The 26,065-nt window shown below is 43.2% G+C and overlaps 1 protein-coding gene across 3 annotated transcripts in view; it reads left to right on the top strand.

The window, feature by feature from the left end:
* LOC102776858 (kinesin-like protein KIF1C) overlaps positions 1-24,818 on the top strand; it is a 36,025-nt gene extending 11,207 nt beyond the window's left edge. For 2 of the 3 annotated variants that reach the window (XM_087832365.1, XM_087832368.1), the window contains exons 2-28: positions 5,507-5,632; positions 6,566-6,642; positions 6,745-6,823; positions 7,167-7,267; positions 7,378-7,443; positions 7,519-7,697; positions 8,036-8,147; positions 8,235-8,312; positions 8,420-8,485; positions 8,581-8,659; positions 9,237-9,315; positions 9,447-9,595; positions 11,772-11,891; positions 11,992-12,119; positions 12,459-12,538; positions 13,778-13,853; positions 14,480-14,559; positions 15,088-15,182; positions 17,012-17,095; positions 17,276-17,456; positions 17,588-17,660; positions 17,730-17,828; positions 17,913-18,074; positions 20,310-20,630; positions 20,712-20,801; positions 20,873-21,107; positions 21,279-24,818. In XM_087832365.1, the coding sequence (XP_087688491.1) occupies positions 5,527-5,632; positions 6,566-6,642; positions 6,745-6,823; positions 7,167-7,267; positions 7,378-7,443; positions 7,519-7,697; positions 8,036-8,147; positions 8,235-8,312; positions 8,420-8,485; positions 8,581-8,659; positions 9,237-9,315; positions 9,447-9,595; positions 11,772-11,891; positions 11,992-12,119; positions 12,459-12,538; positions 13,778-13,853; positions 14,480-14,559; positions 15,088-15,182; positions 17,012-17,095; positions 17,276-17,456; positions 17,588-17,660; positions 17,730-17,828; positions 17,913-18,074; positions 20,310-20,630; positions 20,712-20,801; positions 20,873-21,107; positions 21,279-22,168 (3,885 nt within the window). In that variant the 5' untranslated portion in view covers positions 5,507-5,526 and the 3' untranslated portion in view covers positions 22,169-24,818. The remainder of the gene's footprint in view (positions 1-5,506; positions 5,633-6,565; positions 6,643-6,744; positions 6,824-7,166; positions 7,268-7,377; positions 7,444-7,518; positions 7,698-8,035; positions 8,148-8,234; positions 8,313-8,419; positions 8,486-8,580; positions 8,660-9,236; positions 9,316-9,446; positions 9,596-11,771; positions 11,892-11,991; positions 12,120-12,458; positions 12,539-13,777; positions 13,854-14,479; positions 14,560-15,087; positions 15,183-17,011; positions 17,096-17,275; positions 17,457-17,587; positions 17,661-17,729; positions 17,829-17,912; positions 18,075-20,309; positions 20,631-20,711; positions 20,802-20,872; positions 21,108-21,278) is intronic. The other variant, XM_087832369.1, reaches the window with a different exon arrangement.
* Positions 24,819-26,065: the final 1,247 nt, after the last annotated feature.

Raw genomic sequence — 26,065 nt, 5'->3', positions numbered from 1 at the left:
TACCAGATATTACTGTTTAAAAATTGTAATTGAAACTGGAACTAATTTATTTAAAAGGGCAAAAAAATGTATGGGAAAAACAAAAAATTATTACAAATATTGAAAAATATCTTGAAAATTAATAATTTAATGTCACAAGAAATGTCAGAGCAGTCTATGAAATGTTAAGAAAATGTAAATAAGGTGTCTTACACAGGAAATAAAGGATGTTTTAACAAGGTAATTATGGAAATTTCCTATAAATAAAAGATAATGTAAAAAATTTAGTTTTTTAAATTGTGAAAATTGGAAATCCCTTAGAATTTCTTATGTTATTTTTTTAATTAAAATGAAAATTTTTATTGTAATATTGATTTACAATTTCAATACATTTAAAAATAGAAAATAAAAAAAGCTTTATATAAAAGTTCATAAAACGTTTGCAAAAACAGAAAAATTGTAAAGTATAACATAAAATCATTTAAATGTAGGGTTAAAAAGTATTTAAAGGTTTAATACAAAGTCAGAAGCAGAGGTGCTGAGGTGCTGCAGATGTTGATGTAGCTGTGTGGAAATGTGCAGCGAGACTGACGGTGCTGATCAGAGCGATGATGTCACAGTGTGTGTGGAGAGCTGTCACCACGATTTGAGGTCCACTGCCTGCGTTTGTAAATGGCGTCTGGATTTGTGATGCTTGAGGAAACTCGTGATGTTTCATATTAATAATGATCACATTACTCAAACATAAAAACCTGTAAAATCACAGAGTTAAATAAAACTGGCTTCACACTGAGCCAAGTTGACCGCGGCCCTGCAGAGGGAGGCGACGAAAGTTGGATTAAGAATCAGCGCCAAAAAACCAAGGTACTCCGAGTTGGCTTTGCACATGCCCGCATTCCTGTCATGATTAACCAACAACGTGCTGAAGAGGTGGAGAATTTTACATATCTTGGCAGCATCATCTCGAATGACGGGGTCTCTGATCGGGATGTCGACGCCAGAGTAGGAAAGGCAGTTGGTGTCCTGCGACGTCTCCAACCTATTTGGAACTCGACCTCCCTGAATGTTAGGGTCAACATCAGACTACTGAACTCTATCGTCGTCCCTACTGCACTTTACGCTAGTGAAACCTGGCGCTCAACAAGTGCAATTATTCAACACCTGAACGTGCTTCAACAACGTGGCCTGCGGCGCATCCTGATAATTTCCTACTGGGACTGAATAACAAACGAGGAGGTCCTACGTAGAGCAGGCACCCGCCCATTAGCCGATGTTGTTGCAGAAAGGCGCTTCCGCTTTGCGGGCCATATTTTACGCCTACCCCCTCATCGCCCAGCTAAGACTGCCATGACATGGCGTCTACGCACTGGCAAGCGAAAGCAAGGCCGACCAAAGACCGCATGGCGTCGAACATTCATGGATGATCTGAGAACTGTCGACATTGCCTGGGACGAAGCTGAAGCAGTCGCTGCTGACCGACATCGATGGAGATCACTAGCTGCCCGATGCGCCGCCTGGCGTAGGAGGAACTAAGTGTACTACTAAGTCACACTGAGCCTGAATAAAACCAGTCCAGCATGAAAGGAGCTTGTTTGAGGTTTATTAGTCGTTTTCCTGCCGCGTGTTTTTAAATAAATGACACAACTGTAGCTTTCATAATGTTGAGCTGCTCTGTGTTTAGTGTTAAACATTCCTACGTGTTTGCAGGTTCCACCATTTGAAATAACAGTTTCATAAATATGTTTTTAAATTTTTTATTTTATCATTTTCATCGCTTCATATTTCCTCTCTTATTCAGGACTGATTACATAATTTCCGAGCATTTAACCAGTGCAGGCAGCAGATAAATATCAGCCACAGACGTCAGTGGATCGCTGGCATTTCTAATAACTGATGAGCATTAAAGTTTGTGAAATATGAAAGGGGGACAAATGTGTGGTTTAAAATTCGTGTCAGCAGAAAGAATAACAAACGCGGTCGTAGTGACGACTGATTTGTTGTTTGCTATATTTCACACAAGCAGAGAGAAGAAAAAGTGAAACGCTGTTTTTGTTGCTCTTTAATGCCGTCCTGTTGTTCCTGTGAAGAACCTGCTGCCAGCTTTGCTTTCAGTATCTCCGGGTTTGATCTGAGAAGCGTCACCTCTGTGAGATGAGAGGCTGAGATGGAAATGAAATCAAAACCGCAGCAGATCAAATTTACAGCAGGAACGTCAAACAAACTTGAAGTAAAACCGTCCGTCGGTCCTCGGAGTCGCGCTCCGGTTTCATCTGTCTCACCTCACTGAGACGACACACAAAGATGATTCGCTGATGCTTTGGTTTAAACGTGTGTGACGCTTCAGTGCAGTCAGCGAAGGCAAAAGTCATGTGACTTTGTTGGGCGCCGCTTCATTTGTTTCTCTTTGCATGAGCATCCCCATAGTGGCATCTCACTCAACCACAGAGGAAACAAACCAACCTGATCTGAGACGGGACGTCACAAAGACCCAACAATCGATCCCCCGATTCCTGCGCTACACACTCCAACAAAGTCTTATCGTCATTAATGTCGCTCTTAGAGTTTTTTATTTAACGTTGAGGAGTTTACGCGTAAGCAGGGGGAAAGGTGTGTATATCAGGGACTAGTTTTAGTGGCGGATTAATCCGTGTTTGTTTCTAAACCTGCAAACGAAGCTGTAGTGTTGTTTCACTATTTTCCTGAATGAAAAAGGGAACAAGATACAGACAGAGTTAGGTTTACTCATTAGTAAGGCTGAGGGTGGTTTTGTTTTTTTATTTGAATAAATTGTTCAGTAAAATCAGTAATTTGTTCACACACAAGCGTCTCCAAAGATGGAGTAAATGGACTGATGTTTATATAGAGTGCGTTTCAACTTCAAGCACTCGAGGCTCGTACTTACTACAAGATTCAGTCACTTATTCATACAGACATACAAACATTTTTCTGTTTTATTCTAACATTCACACTCACACTCGGGTGGATGACTCTGAGACAGCTCTGGGTTCAGAAAATTTACCATGGAGGATTTGACATTTAGGTTGGAGGAGCTGCTCCACCACCTGAGCCACACCCGTTCGGCTGATGTCCATTGATGTTCACTAGTTCAGTCATTTGCTATAGTGAACGGTGCTGTTGGAGCTACCACACAGTTAGCCCTTATATATTTTTGTAGGTGGGTGGTGAAGGGGCCTAAAATGCTCTGGTTGAAGCTGGAGTCTGATTGGAGGACAGGGTGGAGGTAGAGCAGATCATCCACTTGTTGAAAGGTTGGTGGTTCGATCTCTGGCTACTCCAGCGTGTGTGCCAAAGTGTCCTTGGGCAAAATACCGAAGCATTAGTTGCTCTGTGTGTTTATCGAAGTGTTAATGTGAGGTTAAAAGTGCTTAGAGGAAAGCACCTGTGTTCCCCACTAGGGCTGCTCGATTATGGCAAAAATAATAATCACGATTATTTTCACTGAGATCTCGATTATTTGACGATATTTATTTAACAATAACAATGTGTTGAATAATGACTTTAAAGATTGTCAAAAATAATATAAAATAGTGCAAATACTGATAACAGTGCAAATGTTTGCAATATAAAAATAGATGAAAAATGTAAACATCTATGTTTAGTGAACTTTGCAGTGTTGCTCTGTGGTGCAGCTACGACACTGTAGCAAAGTTTACACACTGTGTCTACTTGATCCACGTCTGACTGAACCCATAATGTTTCCACACCACTGAAGTTTTTTTTACCTCTTTTCGACCAACAGCAGTCACTCTCCTCTCCAAATAACTTCTGCTTAGCTTTCCGAGCTTCCCTCGGGTCCTCTTAATCAGCGGTCCCCAACCCCCGGGCCTCGGACCGGTCCGTATTGTTTTAATTGTTGTGACGTGTTTGAAATGCAGAGAGGTGCGCTCGATTTGCCACACGGAGCAGCGCGAGAGTAAAGCACGAGGGAGGGGCTAATAATCGGCTCAGTCATTTTTAATGATTGTTGAAAGCCCAGATCGTAATCGTGATTAAAATTCGATTAATTGAGCCCTGCCTGTGTGAAAGAGACTCGTACTCAGGGCACGGGATTAGAAAGCTCTGTAAAACACATACTCAGAGAAACTGAACATTTTTCGGCTGACACTCTTCTTAAGCCTCAGAACGAACTAAAACGTGCTTGCTGTGGATTCATGTGCTGAACCAAAGGTTGTTTTTACAGAGGAGACGTCCACGCTGTAGCGTCACGGCGCAGTCGTGTCGCCTTTCCGTGGTTAATCAGAGTGAGACGACTCCTCTACCAGAGGATCACGCACTTTTCATCCACGTCAGATCATTTTCTCTCGCGATGGAAACATTAAGTGCTCAGGACTTCCCCGAGTCGCCGCTCCGTGAGCTTATGTTGGAATGTCAGTCATGTGATTATTACAGACCGCCGAGGATGAAATTATAGAGCAGCCGCACACACATGCCAACACATCAACACCAGCAGATCTGACCAATCGCAAACAGGCTGATGATCATCCCACTCTGATAGATGATTGACTGTCAGATCAATAACCTGCTCACTGTTTAACAGACCTCACACACACACACACACACACACACACACACACACACACACTGACTGTAACAGTATCTGATGAGGTTCCTTCCCACGAGAACCCGACTGGAGTGTAAAAATGCCCGAGGCGAGGGAGATCGGCATACACTGGCACACAAAGAGACATAAAGGTTTGGGAAAAAGAGGAACAATAAAAAGGAAAAAAGGAGGAAAACGGGTGAAAAAGAGCCTTGTGGAGACGAGGAAGAACAGGAATGTCAAGAGAGGGGAAAGAATGAAGGGAGGAGCTCAGGAGACGCTAATGAAAGGGGGAGAGAGGAGGAAACATTGTTTGAATGCTTTGGATGAGTTAGAGGTAAGAAAGACGAATAAAAGCACGAGAGAAGCTGGGAAACAAAAGCAAAGGGAAGAGGAGAAAGGCAGAAAGATGAATAGAGGAAGTAAGAAAGTGCATTAACAAGAAAAGGAGGAAGAAAAGGAAAGATGGAGATGAATGGGAGAGGATAAGAAAGGCAGAAACCGTAAGACAGAAAAGAAAAGGCAGTTTAGAGAGTCGAGGAAAACTTAAGGACGAGGGGAAAAGTAAGCGGTGAAAACTGTATGGAAGAGGACAGAAGAGAAGAAGAGGAAAGGAAAATGTGTGAAGGAAAAAAGGATGACGGGGGAATGGAAAACTGAGGACTGGAAAAAGAAGAGGAGGGAAAGAAAAGAGCGGGAATGAGGAAAAACCCGGCTCGTAAAATGAAGGGAGGAGTGCTGGGAAAGAGGAGGAAAAGTGGTTGAGCAGGCTGGAGGTCCATGGAAAAAATAGATATTAAAAAAAAACCCAATAAAAACAGTAGAAACACGACTAAAGGATCAGCAGAAAGACACTAAAATTGACAAAAGTAGTGAAGAAACCCTCTGTGTGCTGTGTGATTTGGATTTTGTTCTGTGTGTTTATGACGATTTTTTAAACCATGCTTTCTCATTGGCTGTCCTCAGGTGGTGGGCGGAGCTAAAAAATGGCGGGTGCATCAGTGAAGGTGGCGGTGCGAGTCCGCCCGTTCAACTCCCGAGAGATAGGACGCAACGCAAAGTGTGTGATCCAGATGCAGGGAAACACCACCTGTAAGAATGACACACACACACACGTTCTGTCCTTTAGGATTTATGGGGCCCCTCGCTGAGACAGTAACCTGAAGACGTCCTCGCAGGATCTGAAACATACAGACGTCCTCAAAGAGATACAGAAAGACAAATAAATTAGAAACCATAGAAATATATTACAAAGGTTTTTAGATAACGAGAGGCCTGTCACTGTCCTCATAATAAGACACAGCATGATGAGGACACACCACTGGCTAAGAGAACAGAACAGAGTTTTTATTATGATGTAATGAGGATTTTTATTGTGACCTTGAATCATAAACTGTGTATAACATGGATATAGCCTCTACACATATTAAAGCCTCAGGTGTAGCATTGTGGCAGCGCCCATTTTGGTGTTTTGGAGGTTAATCTTCTGTCACGAGCGTTAATGAAGTTAAAACTGACCTTCAATATAAATGCTGTGAACCTGCTCGTCGCAGAATTAGCTGTGACATCACACAGAATAAAAAAGTCCCTGAACTGGAATAGAAATAACAGCATTTAGCTTGAAGCTAACAGTCACTATTGATTTTAATAAATAATGCTGATGCTCTCCTTACCTAACCCTTCTGTGGGTTAGGGGTTTTTATGGCCTCAACGTTCCCATGGGAACGTCATGTGACGTCTGATCCTATTGCTGCATAAACTGACGGACACACACAGGCTGTTTATTAATAGACTTTGCTGCAGCAGGGCTGTTATTAGCAGCTGTGTGTCCATCTGACAAATACTTATATGCCGAGCCCGTCATATATTCTGTGAATGCTGGGAGTGGTCACATGCAGATGTCCCCACTTCAGCAGTGACACTTTGTTGCCTCCACATTTGAAAGTGAGGAGAAAAGAAATAAAACTGGAGTGTGTCCACAGACAGTCATGCAGTGAAGGTTGTTTCTTTTATGATTCTTTCCAGGCATCTCCAACCCCAAACAGCCCAAAGATGGAGCCAAGAACTTCACCTTTGACTACTCTTACTGGTCACACACAACGGTGATAACACACTCTCTCTCACACACACACAGACACACAGAAAACATCAATATTATAACCCAAAATCAGTGATAACAGTGCCATGTGTTTGTGTCCCTGCAGCCCGATGACCCCGGCTTCACCTCTCAGACACAGGTGTATAAGGACATCGGAGAGGAGATGCTGCTGCACGCCTTCGAAGGTAAGTCTGAACGCCCTCTCAGATGTCAAAGAAGAGCCCGACCTCTATCTGCTAAAATGGAAATATTGTTTTTATTAAATTCTAAATTATTTTGGCAGTTTCGGTCCTCCATAGTCCAGCTCCAACTATGCAGCTAATGAGACTAATGGTGACCAGTAACAATGCTGATACAATGCTACTGATACTGATGTGTAAAATGATACTGTTGTTGCTGATGATGATGCTGATCATGACAACATGATTATATTCTACACAGGCTGGCTGATGGTCTTAATGTCTAATACAGGAATGAGTTATTTATAATTTTACAGTAACTTGTAATGTTGTGGTTGTTGTTTTCCAGGATACAATGTGTGTATATTTGCTTATGGACAGACGGGTGCAGGGAAGAGCTACACTATGATGGGCAAACAGGAGCCTGGTCAGGAAGGGATCATACCACAGGTAAATACAGTCACATCATTACTGCATTAAAATGCTGCTGTTGCTTTAATGTTTGCTGATTCAAAGGGTGATGAAGAATTAAATTAACGTGTGTCTGTCTGTGTGTTCAGCTGTGTGAGGACTTGTTTCAGAGAACAGGAGAAAACACAGATCCTGACCTGACCTACTCCGTCGAGGTAAGCCCTCATCTAACCTAGATCAGTTTTAGTTCAATCAATTTCCCTGATTAAACATCATCTTCTCCATCACAGGTGTCCTACATGGAGATCTACTGTGAGCGGGTTCGGGACCTGTTGAACCCAAAGTCCCAGGGCACCCTTCGGGTCCGGGAGCATCCCATCCTGGGGCCCTACGTGGAGGATCTGTCCAAACTGGCTGTGACTGGATTCACGGACATCCGGGACTTGATGGACGCCGGCAACAAAGCTCGGTCAGTTTTCGTCCAGATAATTTCAGAGGTCGAAGTTTTAAAGAAAGTGCAAAAGGCTGCAGATGAGGAAGTTTGAAAAACATAAACGGTTTCCTACTGGTAACCAACCCCATAATACATCAGCTCTGTAGACTTGTTGTCTATCTTTTGAGCCAAGATCAGATTGATACCCAATCAGTCCATCACTGGTGATATGTTAATCGCCCATTAGCCATTAGCCTTATTCTAGTTAGGCCTGGTTAAAACATGCAGATTTGTTATAAATATATATTTTTTTTATTATTGTAAAGAATGAATTGCAGCAACATCAAAATAATCAAGTTCATTTCTGATTGCAGGACGGTCGCAGCTACAAACATGAATGAGACGTCATCCAGGTCCCACGCCGTCTTCACCATCGTCTTCACCCAAAAACGACGAGATCAGATGACCAGCCTGGACACTGAGAAAGTGTGTCTGCTTCTCTATTTGGTCCCCGCAGGGCATTTTCTTCCAAATGTCAGGTTTTTATTTTGATTCTTGAACTTTTCTCTTCAGGTCAGTAAGATCAGTCTGGTCGACCTGGCTGGAAGTGAACGAGCAGACTCCTCTGGGGCAAAGGGCACGCGGCTCAAGGTTGGAGATAATGTGGCACAATCACATTATGTATCTACTCATGTGCTGCTCATTTTCATGTATCCACTGCCAGATTCATCATGTATTCACTGTATGTTTGCATGCAGGAAGGAGCAAACATCAACAAATCTCTGACCACATTAGGAAAAGTGATTTCAGCTTTGGCTGAAATGGTAATTCAACACTGTCCATATTTACAAGTCAAATAATATCAGATGTGTGCAATGTGGGAGATGATTGCTGACTGCCTCTTGTCTCTGATCTGCAGCAGAGCAGTAAAAAGAGGAAAAGTGATTTTATTCCCTACAGAGACTCTGTTCTCACCTGGCTACTGAAGGAAAACCTGGGTAAGTAGAGCATTGGTAGGTCCAGTGTTAAAGGAGAACAGTAGAAAGAGTCATTTAAGGCTAACAGCCATTAGTAATATTGTCAATACTAGGACCGACGGCATGTTTCTTTAAACAAACTATTAATAAGACTTATAGTACATCTAAACCTATCCGAACTAATAGTACACCTTAACCTGTCAGGGCTAATAGTACACCTTAACTAATCAGGGCTAATAGTACATTTAATCTATCAGGACTTATAGTACATCTTAACCTATCCAAACTAATAGTACACCTTAACCTGTCAGGGCTAATAGTACATTTAATCTATCAGGACTTATAGTACATCTTAACCTATCCGAACTAATAGTACACTTTAACCTTTCGGGGCCAGTAGTACACCTTAACTAATCAGGGCTAATAGTACACTTAATCTATCAGGACTTATAGTACATCTTAACCTATCCAAACTAATAGTACACCTTAACCTGTCAGGGCTAATAGTACACTTAACCACACAGACATGTATAGAGTTGCAGAGTTAATATCAGACTTAGTTTAAGTACCTTAAAGGTTTAATGTGTGCTTCTTTCAGGAGGAAACTCTCGCACAGCAATGATTGCTGCGCTAAGTCCTGCTGACATCAACTACGAAGAAACACTGAGCACTCTGAGGTCAGTTACTGGGTGTAATCTGTCTATGAGGCTTTTTATGGATCAGTTAATGTGTTTTTAGGCAGTAGGTGTGTTGCAAAGATGATATAGTCAGATTAATATAACCTTAATTCTCTCCGGTTCGGTTCCAGGTATGCTGACCGTGCCAAACAGATTCGCTGTAACGCTGTGATTAATGAAGATCCAAACGCCAAACTGATCCGAGAGCTGAAGGCTGAAGTGGAGCGACTGAGAAATCTGCTGTTTTCTCAGGGCCTGCAGGAGCTGCTGGACAATGCTGGTATGCACACATTTTATACGGAATAATGAACCTTATCTGCTGTTCAGTCTGACGCCCGGGTCCAAATCCTACTTCTTCCAGGTCTTACAGTAAAAGTTTAACATCAAAGTAAGCATGAGAAAAAGAATGAATGAGGCGATGTTCTGACTGAAATATTTGTAAAAATGAATCTTTTCAGCTCTGCTATTACTTTGAATGTAAAGAAACATTTAGTTTAGTGAAGTTGGGCTTGTTGGCTAATGATGGTGGGAAGCTACACAGCTATGGTGATTCTAACACTTCATTCACACAGGCCTAAAAACCTGTGAAAACCTGAGAAATGTCACAAAGAAGGTGCTGACACCCAAACTTTCCTTGCGATTGCTTTGGGTGCTGACAGATTACCTTTGTCACCAATCCGATTATTAAGTGATGACGTGACAAATCCTACTTCCGGGCCTAAAGTAGTCTGTGTTTAATATGGCTTTTGTGTTGTTAACATGTTTAATGTTATGTTTTTTCTTCTATTTAATCTCAAAAAGCTCCTAAAACAGTCAGTGATCACTGTTGACCTCCCTCGGCTTTTATTACCGCTAATCATTTATTTAAGCTCAGTTTTTAAAACCTTAGGATGTAACTACAGCCCAGCCCATGCAGCAGTATATGAATGACTAACCTCGTATTGTGGATGGATTATCTCAGTTGTTCTCCTGGCTGAAGTTTGGTCCTTTTACAGCATCTTGCCATGCGATTACATTTGTTCCTGATCACCGAGAACACTCATGTTAACTTTTATCGAGTGGAAAAAAAGTTAGCTTGTTTATATTATGCTAACATAGCTGTGTCGCTAGCGGTCACGTAGCACATCATTATATACCAGCTAGCCAAACTTCAGTAACCCTACAAACGTCACTGCTGTTTAGTTTTCTGTCTTCATTTATGTTGGAAGTGATAACAGAGCTGTACATTTTAATTTGTTTCCAAAACCCCGCAGTCAGGACATGCTATATTGTATTTAGCTAGAAGCTAGCGAGCTAACTTCCTGCTAACTTCTAACTCCGTTAAATGTTATAAATTCCGTTTTCATGGATGCCTGGATGTTAAACTCAGTTGTTACACCTGGTAGAGCAGAACGCTGATCATTTTATTAAAGATGAAAGACTTTAGACAGTTTTTCAACTCTCAGTAATGCCATAGTGATCGTTTGATATATGGACCTGCAGCGGAGTTTAGGCCCAGACACGGCTAGTGACATCAGACTTAACGACCGGATAGCTTTTATGGAAGATGCAGATTGGTCAGCATTTATTCACAGTTTACTCTCTCTGCTGTTGTGGAACTTGAACTACAATATAACAGCCTCGCTACTGAAACCAGCACATTTCAAAAGATACAGATTTTTCAAGGCAAACGATCTCTGCTCATGATTTGTGCCACACATTTCACAGCTTCACTGCATCTTCCAAACAAACTGCTGGAGACCAAGGCAATCTCTTAAAGAGCAAAGCAGTTGCAGATCTTTGGTGCAGCTCTGTAAATTTCTCTGTAACAGGTTTTTGTGCCAACAGCAATCATTTGGAGAATACGAGTTTTTCAGTTGCAACAGGTGGTTGTCAACGGGTCTCCAGCCCTGTGTGACTAGAGCCTAATATAAATGCATGAGCAGAGGGAAGGAGCAGGGCTATAGCTCATAATCTTTAACTTCAACCAAGAGAAAATGTGATGTTGTCTATCCACAACATGAGGTTAATCATTATCTTGCTGCTGCATGATTTTGATCTCTCCATGTCAAAAAGTGCATGTGCTTTTCTATTGTGAACACTATGCATTGCTAAACACAGAAACGCTGTGCATGTTTATATGATACTGTACTTCATATAAACATGGAATGCAGTCTGTTTACGACCTAATAAACTGTACACATCACATGCTGTTGTTCTTTCATTTGGACCTGGTATGAACGGCACGTCTATGTGCAGCATGCTGTAGAGACGGTTATTTACAGACAACAGCAACTGTCTGTGTGTCTGTCTGTCTGTGTGTGAGTGTGTGTGTGTCTGTGTGTGAGTGTGTGTGTGTGAGTGAGGATATTTACAAGCTGTCGTTGCATAAGCAGGATTGCTGAGATGCCAGCATGTTAGAAATTAAACCTCCTCCTTTTCACTTTTTTCTCCCCTGCTCTCTTTCTGCATTTCAGTCAACAACAACAACAACATCAACAACGGCCCCGGTGGTGTCGCAGGTGCGCCCCCCTCCCCTCTCCAGCTGGCTCTCACATCCAATGGAATCACGCCTGAGAATGGCCCCGCCCCTTCAGGTCACCCTAAGACTGTGCATTTGTGTTTAATCACTTAATTAAAAAAAATACAAAAGTGGTTCATTATGTTTTTATAATAAATGTTTTATTTCCTGTGCAGGCGCTGAGCCGGTATCTGAAGGGGACACACCCGCTGACCCTGATCAGCTGATCGAGGATGGAGAGGAGAGGGAGGAGGGAGAGTCCACAGAGAACATCAGCAAAGAGGAAGCAGCTGAGAGACTGATGGTAGGGCGAGACGTTTTATCACCTCGCACTTTTCCGGGTCATAATTCCATCATATCTAAATTTGTGAAACATGTGACTTCCACTGTCAGAAAGATATATTATTTTTTGTATAGTTTTCTGGAAATCCAATGAAAAAACTGACTTAAAACTTTAGAACGTGTCTGGGAAGCCTCAAATTTTTAGATTTTCTCTGTTTAAAAGAAATCCACGAACAGTTTTCTGTACATCTACGATTAAACTGCAAACAGGAGCTGCCGTTTCACCTTTTTTGAATGAGAATGAAGAAGTTTTATTGTCATGCGTTTATAGTACGATACGTTTGTGTGTTTCTGCTTTAAGGAAACAGAGAAAATCATCGCTGAGCTGAACGAGACCTGGGAGGAGAAACTGAGAAAAACAGAATCTATTCGTCTGGAGAGGTTCGTTTTATTTGACTCTGAGCTTTTTACATGTCTTCAGTTAATTTAGTCGATGTGTTTTGTTGTCACTTGTAAAAGTGCCAGCGCTACCATGAGCATCAGCATTTATACCAGTGCTGTGGGCTCTTTTTCTCCTGAGCTGATCAGATAAAACCTCAGGGCAGGTGTAGGAGTAGAAAAGGTCTCTTCTCAGCTGCTGCATCTTCCAGGAAGTCTTGGAGCGTCAAAAACTCTTGTCTGTAACCCGGCAACAGCAACCACGCAAGGTTTAAAACTCTAGAAACCCACCAAAGCGTGGTTTATGTCAGTCGAGTGATGCGACTTTTGGTATTTCACACTTTTCATAAAGACAACAACAGGCTTAACGACCCTTTATTCACCAGGGCACACGAGGCTCATGGGAACTGTAGTGTTTAGAGCACAGCTGGAAGAGCTGAGTGTTAGGGATACCAATTTTTTCAAACCGATACGATACCGATACTTGGATCTGAGTACTTGCCGATACAGAGTACAAAAAAACAATACTTCTAACACACACACACACACAAATACAATTAATTGGAAGACAGGTTTTATTATATTCCCTGCCGATAAAAAAAAAAAAAATCTTAATAAAAATGACCACAAAAAAATTTGAAGTGAAAAATAAGCACTTCTGTTAAATTATTGCAGAGTCTCCACATTGTAATTTAACAAAATATCACTGAACTATTGGCACTGTCTCGAGCTTTCGGAATAATAAATAAACACTTCTGTTTGGAATAAAATAAATGCAAATTAGGTTTGAGAATAAAATAAACTTTTAAATTATTGCAGAGTGTCCATATTGTAAACAAACAAACAAAATAATTATTATTAAATAAATAATAAAATATAAAAAATTATAAAATAAATAATAAATAAAATAATAATTGGCCCCCTAGAATATATATATATATATATATATATATATATATATATATATATATATATATATATATATATATATATATAATAATTGGCCCCCCCTAAACTACAACAGAAATGACCAGCCACCCTCTGATTAATGAAATAAGTTGGTATCAGTTAACTTTTACGAGTTTGAGTACACACACATTTTACAGTATCGGCCCCGATACCCGATACCAGTATCGGTATCGGTGCATCCCTACTGAGTGTGTTTGTTCAGTAACTCACAGGTGAAAACATTTGGAAACATGGATGATGATTGATGTCTCTGTTTCTCACTCACTCCCTCAGAGAGTCCCTGCTGGTGGAGATGGGCGTGTCCATAAAGGAAGATGGAGGAACGCTGGGCGTCTTCTCTCCTAAAGGAGTGAGTGTATATTTAACCTTTCTCTCTGGTTTAGTAATACTTTAAGTTTAGGATTGTGCGATCACCTGCTGACGCACAATAATGCAGGTGTTTGTTAGCAGCTGTAGTTCCTGCTGGTACTTTAAACTGTGTATTTATTGTTTGGATTCCCCTTTATGTCAGGTTAAATCTACTCTTTGAGTTAGTTGTTGTTTTGTTAGAACAGCTGATAAATGGGTTTTACTTCATGCCTGGGAGTGTTTGTCAAAGTCAGAGCCGAGTGTCTGCTGCTCATAAGCACCTGTGTCGAGTCACACTTAGCTTTAGAAGTGATGATGTCACTGTTTGCTTTTAAGTCTCTCTGGTCTTTAAAACTCAGAGATGATCAATCATGCAGCACCAACACTTTTAAATCTTTGCCTCATAAAGACATCTGACAGCCTCCGCTCTGCCCTTGATGACCAGTTTTGACAGCTCAGCTCAGTAAAAACAACCTCGACTCAATGTCAGCATTCACTTTAACTGTGTTGTCTTCATTCATGCTTCACTTTGGTAAATTATGCTGTTTATCTTTCACTTTCACTTTTAAAGGGCAAATAAAGATGTCCCCATCAAGCAAAACTAAATTTTGTGTGTATGTGTTTCAGACGCCTCACCTGGTCAACCTGAATGAAGACCCTCTGATGTCTGAGTGCCTCCTCTATTACATCAAGGAGGGCGTGACCAGGTCAGCTGTGATTTCATCAGTTAATCGATCGCTTTGCTGGTCTTTGCTCAGAAAATCTGATAAATTGAGTCTAAAGTTAGAAATAGTTTTAGTCGTCCTGTGAAGAGACCAGAGGTCAGAGACGCCTCAGCTCACCTCCGTGTGAAAGCAACAAATTACACACAGACACAAGTCTATCACTCGTTTAGCTGCTTTACTTCAGTAGTAGAAGTAACGACACGGTTTACAGAAATCTGCTCGTGCAGAGTTACCACATCAATAATGATCCACAGAGTCCTTGTTGAGAACAATGACAATGAGTTTCATTACATATCATCTTATCAGACACGAGACTCGCTGTTATCTAACAGCAACACGCAACAGCTTTATGATCTTGGACACCAGAAGCTCCTTCGTTAGTTTTATTGCAGGAGAAGTTGCACCTTCATCTTTATTCCTGGTGGAGTTGTATAACTAACTTGGCAGGTGTTTACATTAAAGTTTTTTCTTCTGTGTGTGTGTGTGTGTGTGTGTGTGTGTGTGTGCCAGGGTCGGGCAGCAGGACGTGGACATTAAGCTGTCGGGTCAGTTCATAAAGGAGATTCACTGCGTTTTCGTCAGTGAGACCAACGAGCAGGGAGAAGGTGAGATTTTTACTCCTTGTATAAACCTTTGGTCACATGTCTGACACTCTGATCCCTGATTGGCTGACTCTGCTCTGCTGCGCTGGTGTTCTGTGATCACACAGCTTCATTGTGCAGAGTTTAAGTAGCCTCGGTCCTGTGCTTTGAGCGCCCTCTGCTGGTATAAACTGATCCGCTCCTGAAGTTCACTGCATGATAACCTGAACCACGAGCCGTTCAGTACTTTACAGACACCAGAGAAACATATTCAACACTTTACCTGGAACTGTTTAACATCTGAAGTTATAAAAGAATAAAAGTGCAAACTACAGTTGTAATTGTTATTTATTAAAATCCGCTTCATTATTACCACCTGGCCTATTCTACAGTCTGCTGTCGTAGACTTCCTGCACAGTGCTGGAAGTTTTTCTTATCATCAAACGTGGAGTGAGGTTGTAATAATGATGTAGTGAACATAGCTGTCAGCAGCCTGCCCTACTCACTCTGCACAGTTTTTGTTTCTATTATAGGATCTGTATGATGTCATAAAGAGGTCATATCACTAATATAGCCAGCTGTGAGCACACCTGCAGTCTGTTTGGGGGGATCTGCCTTCAAAGAGAGGAGCTCCAGCAGCTTGTTTCACACAGAGGGGCTGCTCCCAGGGTGATAGATAATGATGATTTTGAACGGTTAGTCATGCCGTGCTGCTGTGGCAGTGTGAGGATAACAGAAATAAAATGAAAATGCATTTTTAATCAGGTTTGGTTTCCATCACTCCTCAAAATAAGCTCCCTAACATGTTTCAGCAGCAGCTGGGTTTAAAGTCAGACCTGCAGACAGCTGAGTTAATCATTAACATGACTCATGACTCGACTAAGTCACCACGGCAGACGAATGTGCTCTTGAGTTCTGTCACATTACATCTCCTGATTTCACTGGCTTATGTTCATCTTCAAGGACTGAGAGCACACTCAAACCTGTCTGTGAAAGTTTCTTCACAGTTTAAGACAAGAAGGAATAAAAAGCTTCTGCAGTACTTTTCTTTAACACATGATGGCGCCACATGCGTATGTATGATGTGTGAATTTAGAAACCTTGCAGCCAGGACACGTTGATTAGAAACGTTTGAGTGTGTGTTTCTATATATATCTAGCTTCAATTGCGTACTGACTAAAATATATTATGCAAATGTGGTATTACATTGGGCTAATTTGCATAAATGTACAGTAGATTATGGCATTAGATGTTTGTTCCAGGAGCGTGTTCGAGTCTGAAGCTGTGAAACCTGCAGCTCTGTTTCTGTTTGCATTGAAAGCTTGAAAAACAGCCGTGTGTGTGTGTGTGTGCGCTCAGTGAGTGACTCTTTCTTCTTCTCTTTCTGTGAAAGCTGCCAGGAAATCTGTCAGGTATTAGTCACTGTTACTTGTTGTCATGGTGACATCATCCTCATGTTCACGCCCATGTTTCCTGTGCCCCCCCAACCTCCCTACACCTGCCCTGCTCACCCTCTGTGTGTGTGTGTGTCTGCTGTTGTTACCCTGAGCGATCCCTGGTTTCGCTGCATGTCTCTATGTGAGACCGTGAGGCCTCTGCAGTTGTGGCCACACCACTTTCAGATCCAGGTCTCTGTCTCTGGATTGTGGATCAACCTTTCTGCTAATGTTACAGGAGGAAGCCCAGATATTAAAGTCTTTGATAAAGCCTCCGTAAAACCTCCATCGCCGCTGCTGATTCCTGCCTTCAGACTGTTTCATGCTCATGAGTCATATCGTGTTTCACAGTGCTGTCTTTCATCTCCTGATGAGTTTTTCTTCCTTTGCTTGGACTCTCTGTGTCTGCCTCTGCAGTGGTGGTCACTCTGGAGCCGTTAGTCGGAGCAGAGACCTACGTTAATGGGAAGCAGATCACAGACGCCGTCATATTAAAACAAGGTACAGAAACACGCTTTAAACAAACAGGAAGCACCTGCCGTTACTGCTGCAGCTGTTACATCAGGTTTCACTTTAGTCTACAGCTTATTATGCATCACATGAAAAACAAAGAAGGTTTGATCGACGGAGTAAACCTGCAGCCGGCCTCAGACTCCGCTTCCTGTCTGTTTCCGTCTCTAGGTAACCGCATCGTCATGGGGAAGAACCACGTGTTTCGATTCAACCACCCGGAACAGGCGAGGCTGGAGAGGGAGCGCAGCGCCACGATGGAGCAGCAGGAGGAGCCGGAGGACTGGAACTACGCCCAGAAAGAGCTGCTGGAGAAACAAGGCATCGACATCAAGCTGGAGATGGAGAAGAGGTAGACGTAGCTTTACTACGCCCTGAAGTTTGGGTTTCAGATAGCATCTGTAGACACACTGTAAACCACGTCAGATATCAGAGCTGTTGCCTGATTATCATCTCATTGGTTGTTTGGTGTGTGTGCTGCAGACTGCAGGACGTGGAGACTCAGTACCGTAAAGAGAAGGAGGAGGCCGACTTGCTGCTGGAGCAACACAGACTGGTGAGTTTCTCCTCCACGTGAGCTCGTGTGGTGAAAGCTTCTGGTGTTTAACCTTCTCTGTGTGTGCAGTACGCAGACAGCGACAGCGGGGACGACTCGGACAAACGATCATGCGAGGAAAGCTGGAGGCTCATCTCCTCCCTGAGAGAGAAGCTGCCGGCCAATAAGGTACCAGCTCCTTCATAGCTCCTAATGCAGCTGTGACTTCACCTTCGTGGCTGTTCCCCGTCTCACCTGTGTGTCTGTGTCCAGGTGCAGTCCATAGTAAAGCGCTGCGGTCTGCCCAGCAGCGGGAAGAGGAGGGAGCCTCTGCGAGTCTATCAGATCCCTCAGAGGAGGAGGATCAGCAAAGACCCCAAACGGGTCACCATGGAGGACCTCCGCATGCAGGCCGTCAAAGAGATCTGCTACGAGGTCTCACAAACACACACATCAGTGTTTTCTGACTGGTTTCAGAGGGACAGATAAACATTTTTGAACGTTTTCTAATAGATGCTCCCACATCTGTGCATTCAGGGGCAAAGAATTAAACCTTTACCTTGAAAAATACACTGGACATGTCCTTTAAACCATTAAACCCTCCTGGAGACGGCTCCACTTTAGACTGCTCTGTAGTGTTGGACCGTTTTGGTTTAATCCAAGATGCAGTTTACCAAAGATTAAGGACTTACTTAGACAGACTCTTAATTAGTTAGACTCAATTGCTCCAGTCAAACACAACATATGAGTGGTAAATCATGAGGATCATATATGATGCATTTCCCATTAACCCTTTAAAACCGGTCGGAGCGGGCACGCTCCGTTTTGCATAACTATTTTTAAATCCCGGTAGCTCTGCAACCACGTAAGCTAGCGCAATACTTTTTTTTGCATATGAAACCGGAGGAGTTGTACTTACATCTTATGCCATCAGCTTCAGCCTCAGATTCCTTCCACATATAACTTTGCAAAAACTGCATAAAAAGCGCTTGCAGCAACAAAAACATAATATTCCAGAAACACGCTTTGCCGATCCGATCAGCTGTTCATAACACTTCCTACGTCCATCAGCGCGAACTATCACATGTCCGCCATGACCTGCCTGAAACCGGAAGTGACATCATTTTGCGGAAATGTAGTTTTTTTACCATCCGGGCCTCATGAGCCTATACTGGTGTTTTTAAAAGTTATGTTTGACTTTATGACTTTCTGTGTCGTTTCTGGGATGCTTAGGACTCACATTGCACTGCTGGAAATAGTTTATTTTGATGCATATGCTGCTTTTTTGCAAATTTGCATTATAATATTTATTTTTGTTTTTCCTGCAGTGTATGAAAATTGGTGTATTTCAAAAATAAATCTATGAAGACACTCAAAATAAATTTCCTGTGGTGGGAAACTATTTTGTGCAACTTTTCTGTATTTACAGTTTTGAGGGATAAGCCTCTTAAATTTCTCTAACTAGAAATATATGTTAAAAAAACAAAAACGATTTTCAATTTTTTTGTAGTTTATTGCACTTTTTTGCAATTTATGTAATTACTATGCACTTAATGCAGACATATTATTAAAATTTAGGCTGTAATGGTTGTATTGATGTATATCAACTTGAAATGCTCCCAAAAATGGCTCCACAGCATGTAAAAATATAATATAAGCTCTGGCGGACTTGGTTCTATGGTAGGTCTTAAAGGGTTAAAGCCAGCATAAGTAGATTGTTAGACTTTGCTGCGTTACCATAAACTCTGTATAACAGATAGTCGTAGCTAATGCCACATTACCTTTTCCTTTCCACATTTTGAAGCCTCGGCTATAGCATTTTGGCTGCCACTGTGTTGAGTTCTCAATCCATAGACTGTACGGAGCGTCACACTGACACTGGTATCAGCTAATTAGTGTAAAAAATAAGTCCACTGGAGCCCAGAGTTCTTGGATGGTCTGTAGTATAACTAGTACATACCCATGATACAGTGTGGATTGGTCTGTTCACCCTGTGTGTGATAAATTATGTGACTGTCTGAAGATATCAAACCAAAACATAGAGAGGCAACTTACAAACCTGAGTGGGTCCAGATTTGCCCATTTTCGTGGGCTCTGTGCGACGCTCAGGCCCTGCTTTACTGTGTAAATACCATTGAAGTCCATTGCTGTGTGGCTGTCAGGCAACCTGACACGTCATATTGTGCACTGTACATTTTATGGGGTGTTTCCGGAGCCTTGAGACTAAAAAAGGGTTATTGTAGCCCATTGATACGTGGTTCCAAGGCCATGTGATGATGTCATTGTATCTGATGTAGATAAGAACCTGCAGGAAAAAGAGTCTGTGGACAAATTTGGTGGATTAACAGTAAATCCAGAAAATCCAGGGGCAGGCATTGCTCAGTAGGTCGAGTGGTGGCCCCATGATCGGAAGGTCGGGGGTTTGAATCCACTAAACGGCTACTCGTAGGTATCCCTGAGCAAGGTACCGTCCTGCTCCCTGGGCACCCACTGCTTCACTGAATGAATGGGTTAAATTTTTATGGGAATTTCCCTATAGAGATCAATAAACTATATATTATTATTACTATTAAATTAACCAGCACAAACAGTCCAGAGGACATTAGAGCATTTTGATGTTTTCTTTTTTTTCTTCTTAAACTGTTCCTCTGTGTGTGGCGCCCCCCTCAGGTGGCTCTGGGAGACTTCCGTCACTCCCGTCAGGAGATCGAGGCGCTCTCCATCGTCAAGATGAAGGAGCTGTGCCGCATGTACGCCAAGAAGGACACCAACGAGAGGGAGAGCTGGAGGGCCGTGGCCCAGGACGTCTGCGACACTGTGGGCATCGGAGAGGAGAGGAGCCCTGCCGCTGAAGAGGGAGGAGGAGGAGGAGGTGGTGGTGGAGGAGGAGGAAGTGGTGGTAGTGGAGGAGGAGAGACAGTGGAAGGTGGAGAGAAGAGAGGCGTGTACGACTTGAAGGCTCACATCGATAAGCTGACAGATATTTTGGAGGTGAGTTATGCTACGCTTGTTTTGTTCACAACCTGAGGATGGCGCTAGAGGAGCGGAGCTAAACGTGTGCGACTCCTGCAGGAGGTGAAGCTGCAGAACAACATGAAGGACGAGGAGATCAAAGCTCTGAGAGACAGAATGATCAAGATGGAGAGCATCATACCTGTTCAGGTAAGTTCGCACCTCCCGTCAAACCATCGTTGCCTCCTCCAGTGTTAACTTTTGTTCGACTTTTTTACCAGGACGACGACATGAACGGTGAGGGAGGAGAATCCCCTCAGAGAGAGAGAGACGGGGACGTGGACGAAGACGACGACTGCCCCAACCACCCGGAGGTCAGAGTTCAGCGGCTGATGGATGAGGACCCGGCATTCAGGAGAGGACGGCTCCGCTGGATGAAGAAGGAGCAGCAGCGGCTCCTGAACCTGCAGCAGCAGAACATCACCAAGAAGCTGCGAGGACAGAACCAAAGCCAAGGTGAGCACGGGGGTGTGGCTGTACCGTTATGGCGAAAGTCCCCACTATTGATCGTCATCGATAAACCTATCAAATGATCTGGAATTAGTTGAGTCGGTTGCTTGCGCTGTGTCCATCTTTTATTTACAGTCTGTGCCCTGACCCCAACCCTTGCTCCTCCAACTCTTCCAGGTCAAAACACCCCCACTGTCCCGATCCACCTCCCGGGAACCGGCCGCTTCATCCCTCCCCAGGAGTGCAAGCTCAAGTTCCCCTTTAAGAGTAACCCTGCCCACCGGCTGTCCTGGGGACCCGCTAGCGCCGCCCTGCAAGCTCTGGGTCTGGGCGAGGGAGGAGGAGGAGGAACTGATGCTGGTGAGCAGAAGGAGAACAGGGGAGGAGAAGCTACAGGTTCTCCCTCACCTCCGCCTCCCCCACAAGGTCAACTCCCTGGTCTCTTGCCCCTCCCCTTCCCAGCTCAGCCTCCTCGCATGCGCACCCCCAGCCCTCATCGTGCCTGGCAGCAGCGTAACCAGGGCAACCAGGGTGGCTACCACTACAACAACCAGGGCAACAACCAAAACCAGCAACGTCGTTACCGCCGAAACTCCCTGGACAGCTCGCCACAGGGCAACGGGAGCTACGACAATGACCAGCACTTCAGCGGCGGTGGCAACGGTGGTCACCAGGGGCGACCAAGACAGAGGAGGGGGTTTTCCCCTGGGCCAGGGGGGGAGAGAGGAGGAGGAGGCAGAGGAGGAGGAGGAAGCAGAGACGGGGACAGAGACAGAGACCGAGACGGAGGCTTCCCTTATAATCAACGCCAGCACCATCAGTACCACCACCACCATCCCTACTACAACCCCCACAATGCACCATTCCAGCCTGGACCTCACCCTCACCCCCATTACCACAGCCTGCCGCGGTCAGGGGCCCCGGCCCTTCCTGCTGACATGCTACTGGGCATTGTGCCGCCGCCAGGGGTGTGGGCTTTCAACACTCCGCCCAGGATGAGGCGGCAGTTCAGCGCACCGGACCTCAAAAACAACAACAACAATAACAACAAGGAGACACCAATCTGACCTCTGACCTCCTGAACATGGAGGCTCCTGATTGACTGCGGGACATGGGGTGATCCTGATGCTGTAGAGAATCGGCTGAGAGTGTGGTTGTGTGTGCACGTGTGTGCATTTGAGCACTTTTACACACCCTGTATCCTCTGTCCTGCTGTGCGTGTGTTTGTGCGTGTGTTTGTGAAGCTTTTAGCTTAGCACAGGTGAGCTGTTAGCGACGCTGACGTGCAAACATTTAATTTCAATTTGTTTTGTTCTGTTTTATGGAGTTTGTCGTTCTGTCAGACTTTGATCACGTAATGATTTAGCTTTTTTTTTCTTTTTTAAATTTCACCGATGGCTGATGTTCGGGCGTTGATCACTGTGTTAACGAGGTGCCTTAAATCCGACGTGTCTGCTGGTGAAGCTAGTTTTGTTTTTAAAGATAAAGGACGTCAGTTAGCAGGGTGGTGTTTCTGTGTTTGATGAGGGGGTTTTTTTTAGCTTTTAGTGCTAGCAGGTGAAGAATAGGTGAAATTGTGAGCTTAGCCTAGCCTACGCTGCATTCAAGTTCCATGGGAATTACAGATTGTACAGCTTGTTAAACTCACTTCAACCCTCAAACTGATAATTAGGAATTTAATCAGAAACGGTAAACTTGTATTTACATCTTCTCCCATGTGATTTGAATGCAGCATCGCTGAGTGCTACAAACCAAAGAAAGCGGCTGTGCGGCATTTGCTAGTCAGGGTAAAAGCATCAGTGCAGGAATAATAAGTGCCAATGGGGCATTTGCAAAAACAGCAAAACAAAAATGGAGAAGTTGAGGGCGAGAGCGGCGAGTGTAAATGGGCCCCTGAGGAAGAAGAGGTGCAGAGAGGAAGTGTAGCAGGCGCTGCGCTTGTCTTACCTGTCAGATGTTTGTTTTTAAGAGCTGTGTGTGTATATTTGAAGTGTTAAATCTGATTTTTCAACACGTGAAATGTCCTGACGGTAGGTTCACCGTCTCTGGCAATCGTGGGAAATGCAAGTGATGCGTAACACATGACGATGTCCCAAGGTGGGAGTTGATGTTGGAGCTCAGAGACATAGTCATGAAGGGATGGATTTGTTTATGTAGGGCTAGATAAGCAAGGAATTCTGGGAGATGTATTGAGAAGGAGAAGGTTTTGAGGGAGAGAAGAAGCTGATATACAGTAAGCGTTTTGTTTTTGAAGAAGTAACAGACACTACAGCATGTCAGGTGTGATACAAGATTCCTGCTGTAAGGATGTGACACTTTTTACATTATATCCAATTGAAGAAGGATGGGAAAATTCACTGCTGCCTTCCTGGCACGTAGGGATCCTGGAAATTGTGGCCTCCACCTGTTTCAGGTTGCTTTTAATTTCTTCTCTTTTTCAAACATGACATTTACACACACATATATTTGCTGGTGTTGTGTTCACTTCACATCTTTAAGATAGGAAACAAATTTCCAGCTTCCTGCGTCACAGCGAACGCAGCGTTTTACGTGCGTTTTATTCGCACTGAATCAATGAAGACAAGTTTACTGCCAAGAGGGGCTGGGAGAGTTGGCGATACTGCGCACACTCCGCCCACTCAAAGCAGAGGATTCTGGGAGTTACCAAGTGGAGCAACGATGAGGTCTGTGGCTTTTAAGGCTTTTTTCATAAAAAGATTAGAACCAACCAATGGCAGCGCTCCTTCCTGCTGCAAGAGGGAGTCAGTGCCATGACGATGACGATAATTATGATGAAAATGAAATGATTGCAGTTGGCCTGAGAAGCATGATGTCAGCAGAATCTCTGGAATTGACCAATCACAGGACAATCTCTAAACCTGCTTCCACTGCCGGGCCTGATGGGAAAATTAGTTTTTTGTTTTTTAATTATTATTTTTATTTTTTAGATTTTTTTCCAGCTTGGGCCTCCGATTGGCTGTTTGTTTTTCATTTGTGTATCACATCATGTACTGCGTATTTTAACCAACCTCCATGTTTGACCTTTGGTTTATGATGTCATCAGTCATCATCACTTATTAATATAATTATCCTAAAGTTATACGTGTCATTAATATTTGGTTCTTGTGGATGCTGCTAAAGGGAGTTTCTTTGCCCTCACGCAAACCGTTGAGTTAGTGTATGTGTTTGTGTATGTTGAGTGTGTGTGTGTGTGTTGGGCGTCTGTTTGTGTGTTTGTGGGTTTACTTAGAATCAAACAGTAAAGTTTGTTTTACTTCATAAAGCTGATTTTAGTCATTATTCTTTTTCTTTGGTTAGTTGTGTTGTTTTTTGAGGTGGAATGGGGGAGGGACTTGGAGGGGGTGGGGTGTTGCCATAGCAGCCATGACTCAGCAGAATTCCAGAACATTCTAGAACTCCCCTCACTGACAGGCTGTGCCCATTCCCTGCACCTCTGCTCTAATCATGACCTCAGAATCTGTGACATTACGGCGTGTTGCCGCTTCAGAACTCGAAACACGGATATGGATATGATGACATCATGGTGTAGCCCTCTTCCTGTTGGCCCAGACCCCCTCAGTTGCTTTTTTGTTATTGTTGTTGTTTTCTCTCTGTATGTGTTGGGTTGTCTTTTGTTGTTGTTTTGGTTGTATCAGGAACCAATCTCAGGCTCTACCTGCAGACAACATGATGGCAATAAACTGTCTCCAAGATTCAAAATAAGTACGTCTTGTGTTTTTATTGGGTTTTCATCCATGAAGGATGGCTATGGAAGCTGAGAGGTGTCAGTGCACTCAAACAAACAAACAAAACAAAACATTAATGTGGGTGTAGTTTCCAGGTCTGAGGGGAATGCTCAAGTGTCTTAAAACTGCATAATTTCTAGTGGCCTGCAGGGGGCATCTTCTGGTTGTTAAAAGATTTCCATGACAAAAATGAGCCTGCTGTATACTGGTCCAGATCCACTGCCTGTTTGAGAAAATAACTTTTCCTATTAGTTTGTGGTAGTAAGTGAAAATTGTTAAGTAATAACCCAGAAGTTTAATTTATGGATGGCAACAATGTGTTTTTCCAGGGTGCAAACAAGTTTCCCCATTTAAGAGTTGCTTTAAATGAGTCCTAGAATAGAAACGATAACTCGGATAGAATAGAAACGACAAAGCAGAAAGTATTTTTCGTTGCAAAGATCACAAGCAAAAAGAGCTGTTCATTTATGCATTTTTTGTGTGCGTAATGTGACGTAGAATTCATCTGTATGTTAATGATTTCCCCTTTAAGGCAATGTCACAGTGGCAGTGGACTAAGCACAGTCGCTCTTAGGGGATTCCCAAGAGGGGTTTCAGACCAGATGGCATATAGAAATTTTCCAGGTAGCACTTAATGCATTTATATGAATTTAAAAAATGCAAGCTAATATAAAAACAAGATAACGGAACAGCAGCTGCCAGTCAGAAGCAGGAACCTTTACCTGGAAACAAAACACTAGTTTAGATCAATGCAACTTTGTATTCTCTTGTAAAACAAGCTTTTTCAGGTGTATCTTCTAATCTGCAGTAGTGTTTGTCATGTTGGCTGATGGCTGCTTTGTTAGAAGTCAAATCCATGTGCTTTAAATTTGAGTCCCAAACTCACAAATTCAATTTTTTTTTTCATTTTAACTAAATTAAAGTCAATTCTATCAACCACTCCAGCTTTTCCTGTAGCTCCAGAAACTACCTGAGAATCTCTGTTCTCTGTTGTGAAACCAAAGGTTCCTCGGTTTACCCTGGGGTCTCTTCCTTTCCTGTCTGGAAAATCACTAATAGAGATTGACAGACCACGTGACTTTCGCGCATTGCATGCCGGTAACCCGTGGCAAAACAATCCAAGTACCACATCAAACGCAAGCATTTGCAGCACCGCAAAACGTTCATTCTCCGGTTCCAATACATTCTTGCTTTTTCTTTGCCCCCCAAAAAAGTTAT

The sequence above is a fragment of the Neolamprologus brichardi genome, chromosome 3 (genome assembly GCF_056152115.1).
Source record: "Neolamprologus brichardi isolate AB-2024 chromosome 3, ASM5615211v1, whole genome shotgun sequence".
In the NCBI taxonomy this organism is placed as follows: domain Eukaryota; kingdom Metazoa; phylum Chordata; class Actinopteri; order Cichliformes; family Cichlidae; genus Neolamprologus; species Neolamprologus brichardi.
The sequence above is the reverse complement of the archived record's forward strand: the minus strand, read 5'-3'. Positions and strand labels throughout refer to the sequence as shown.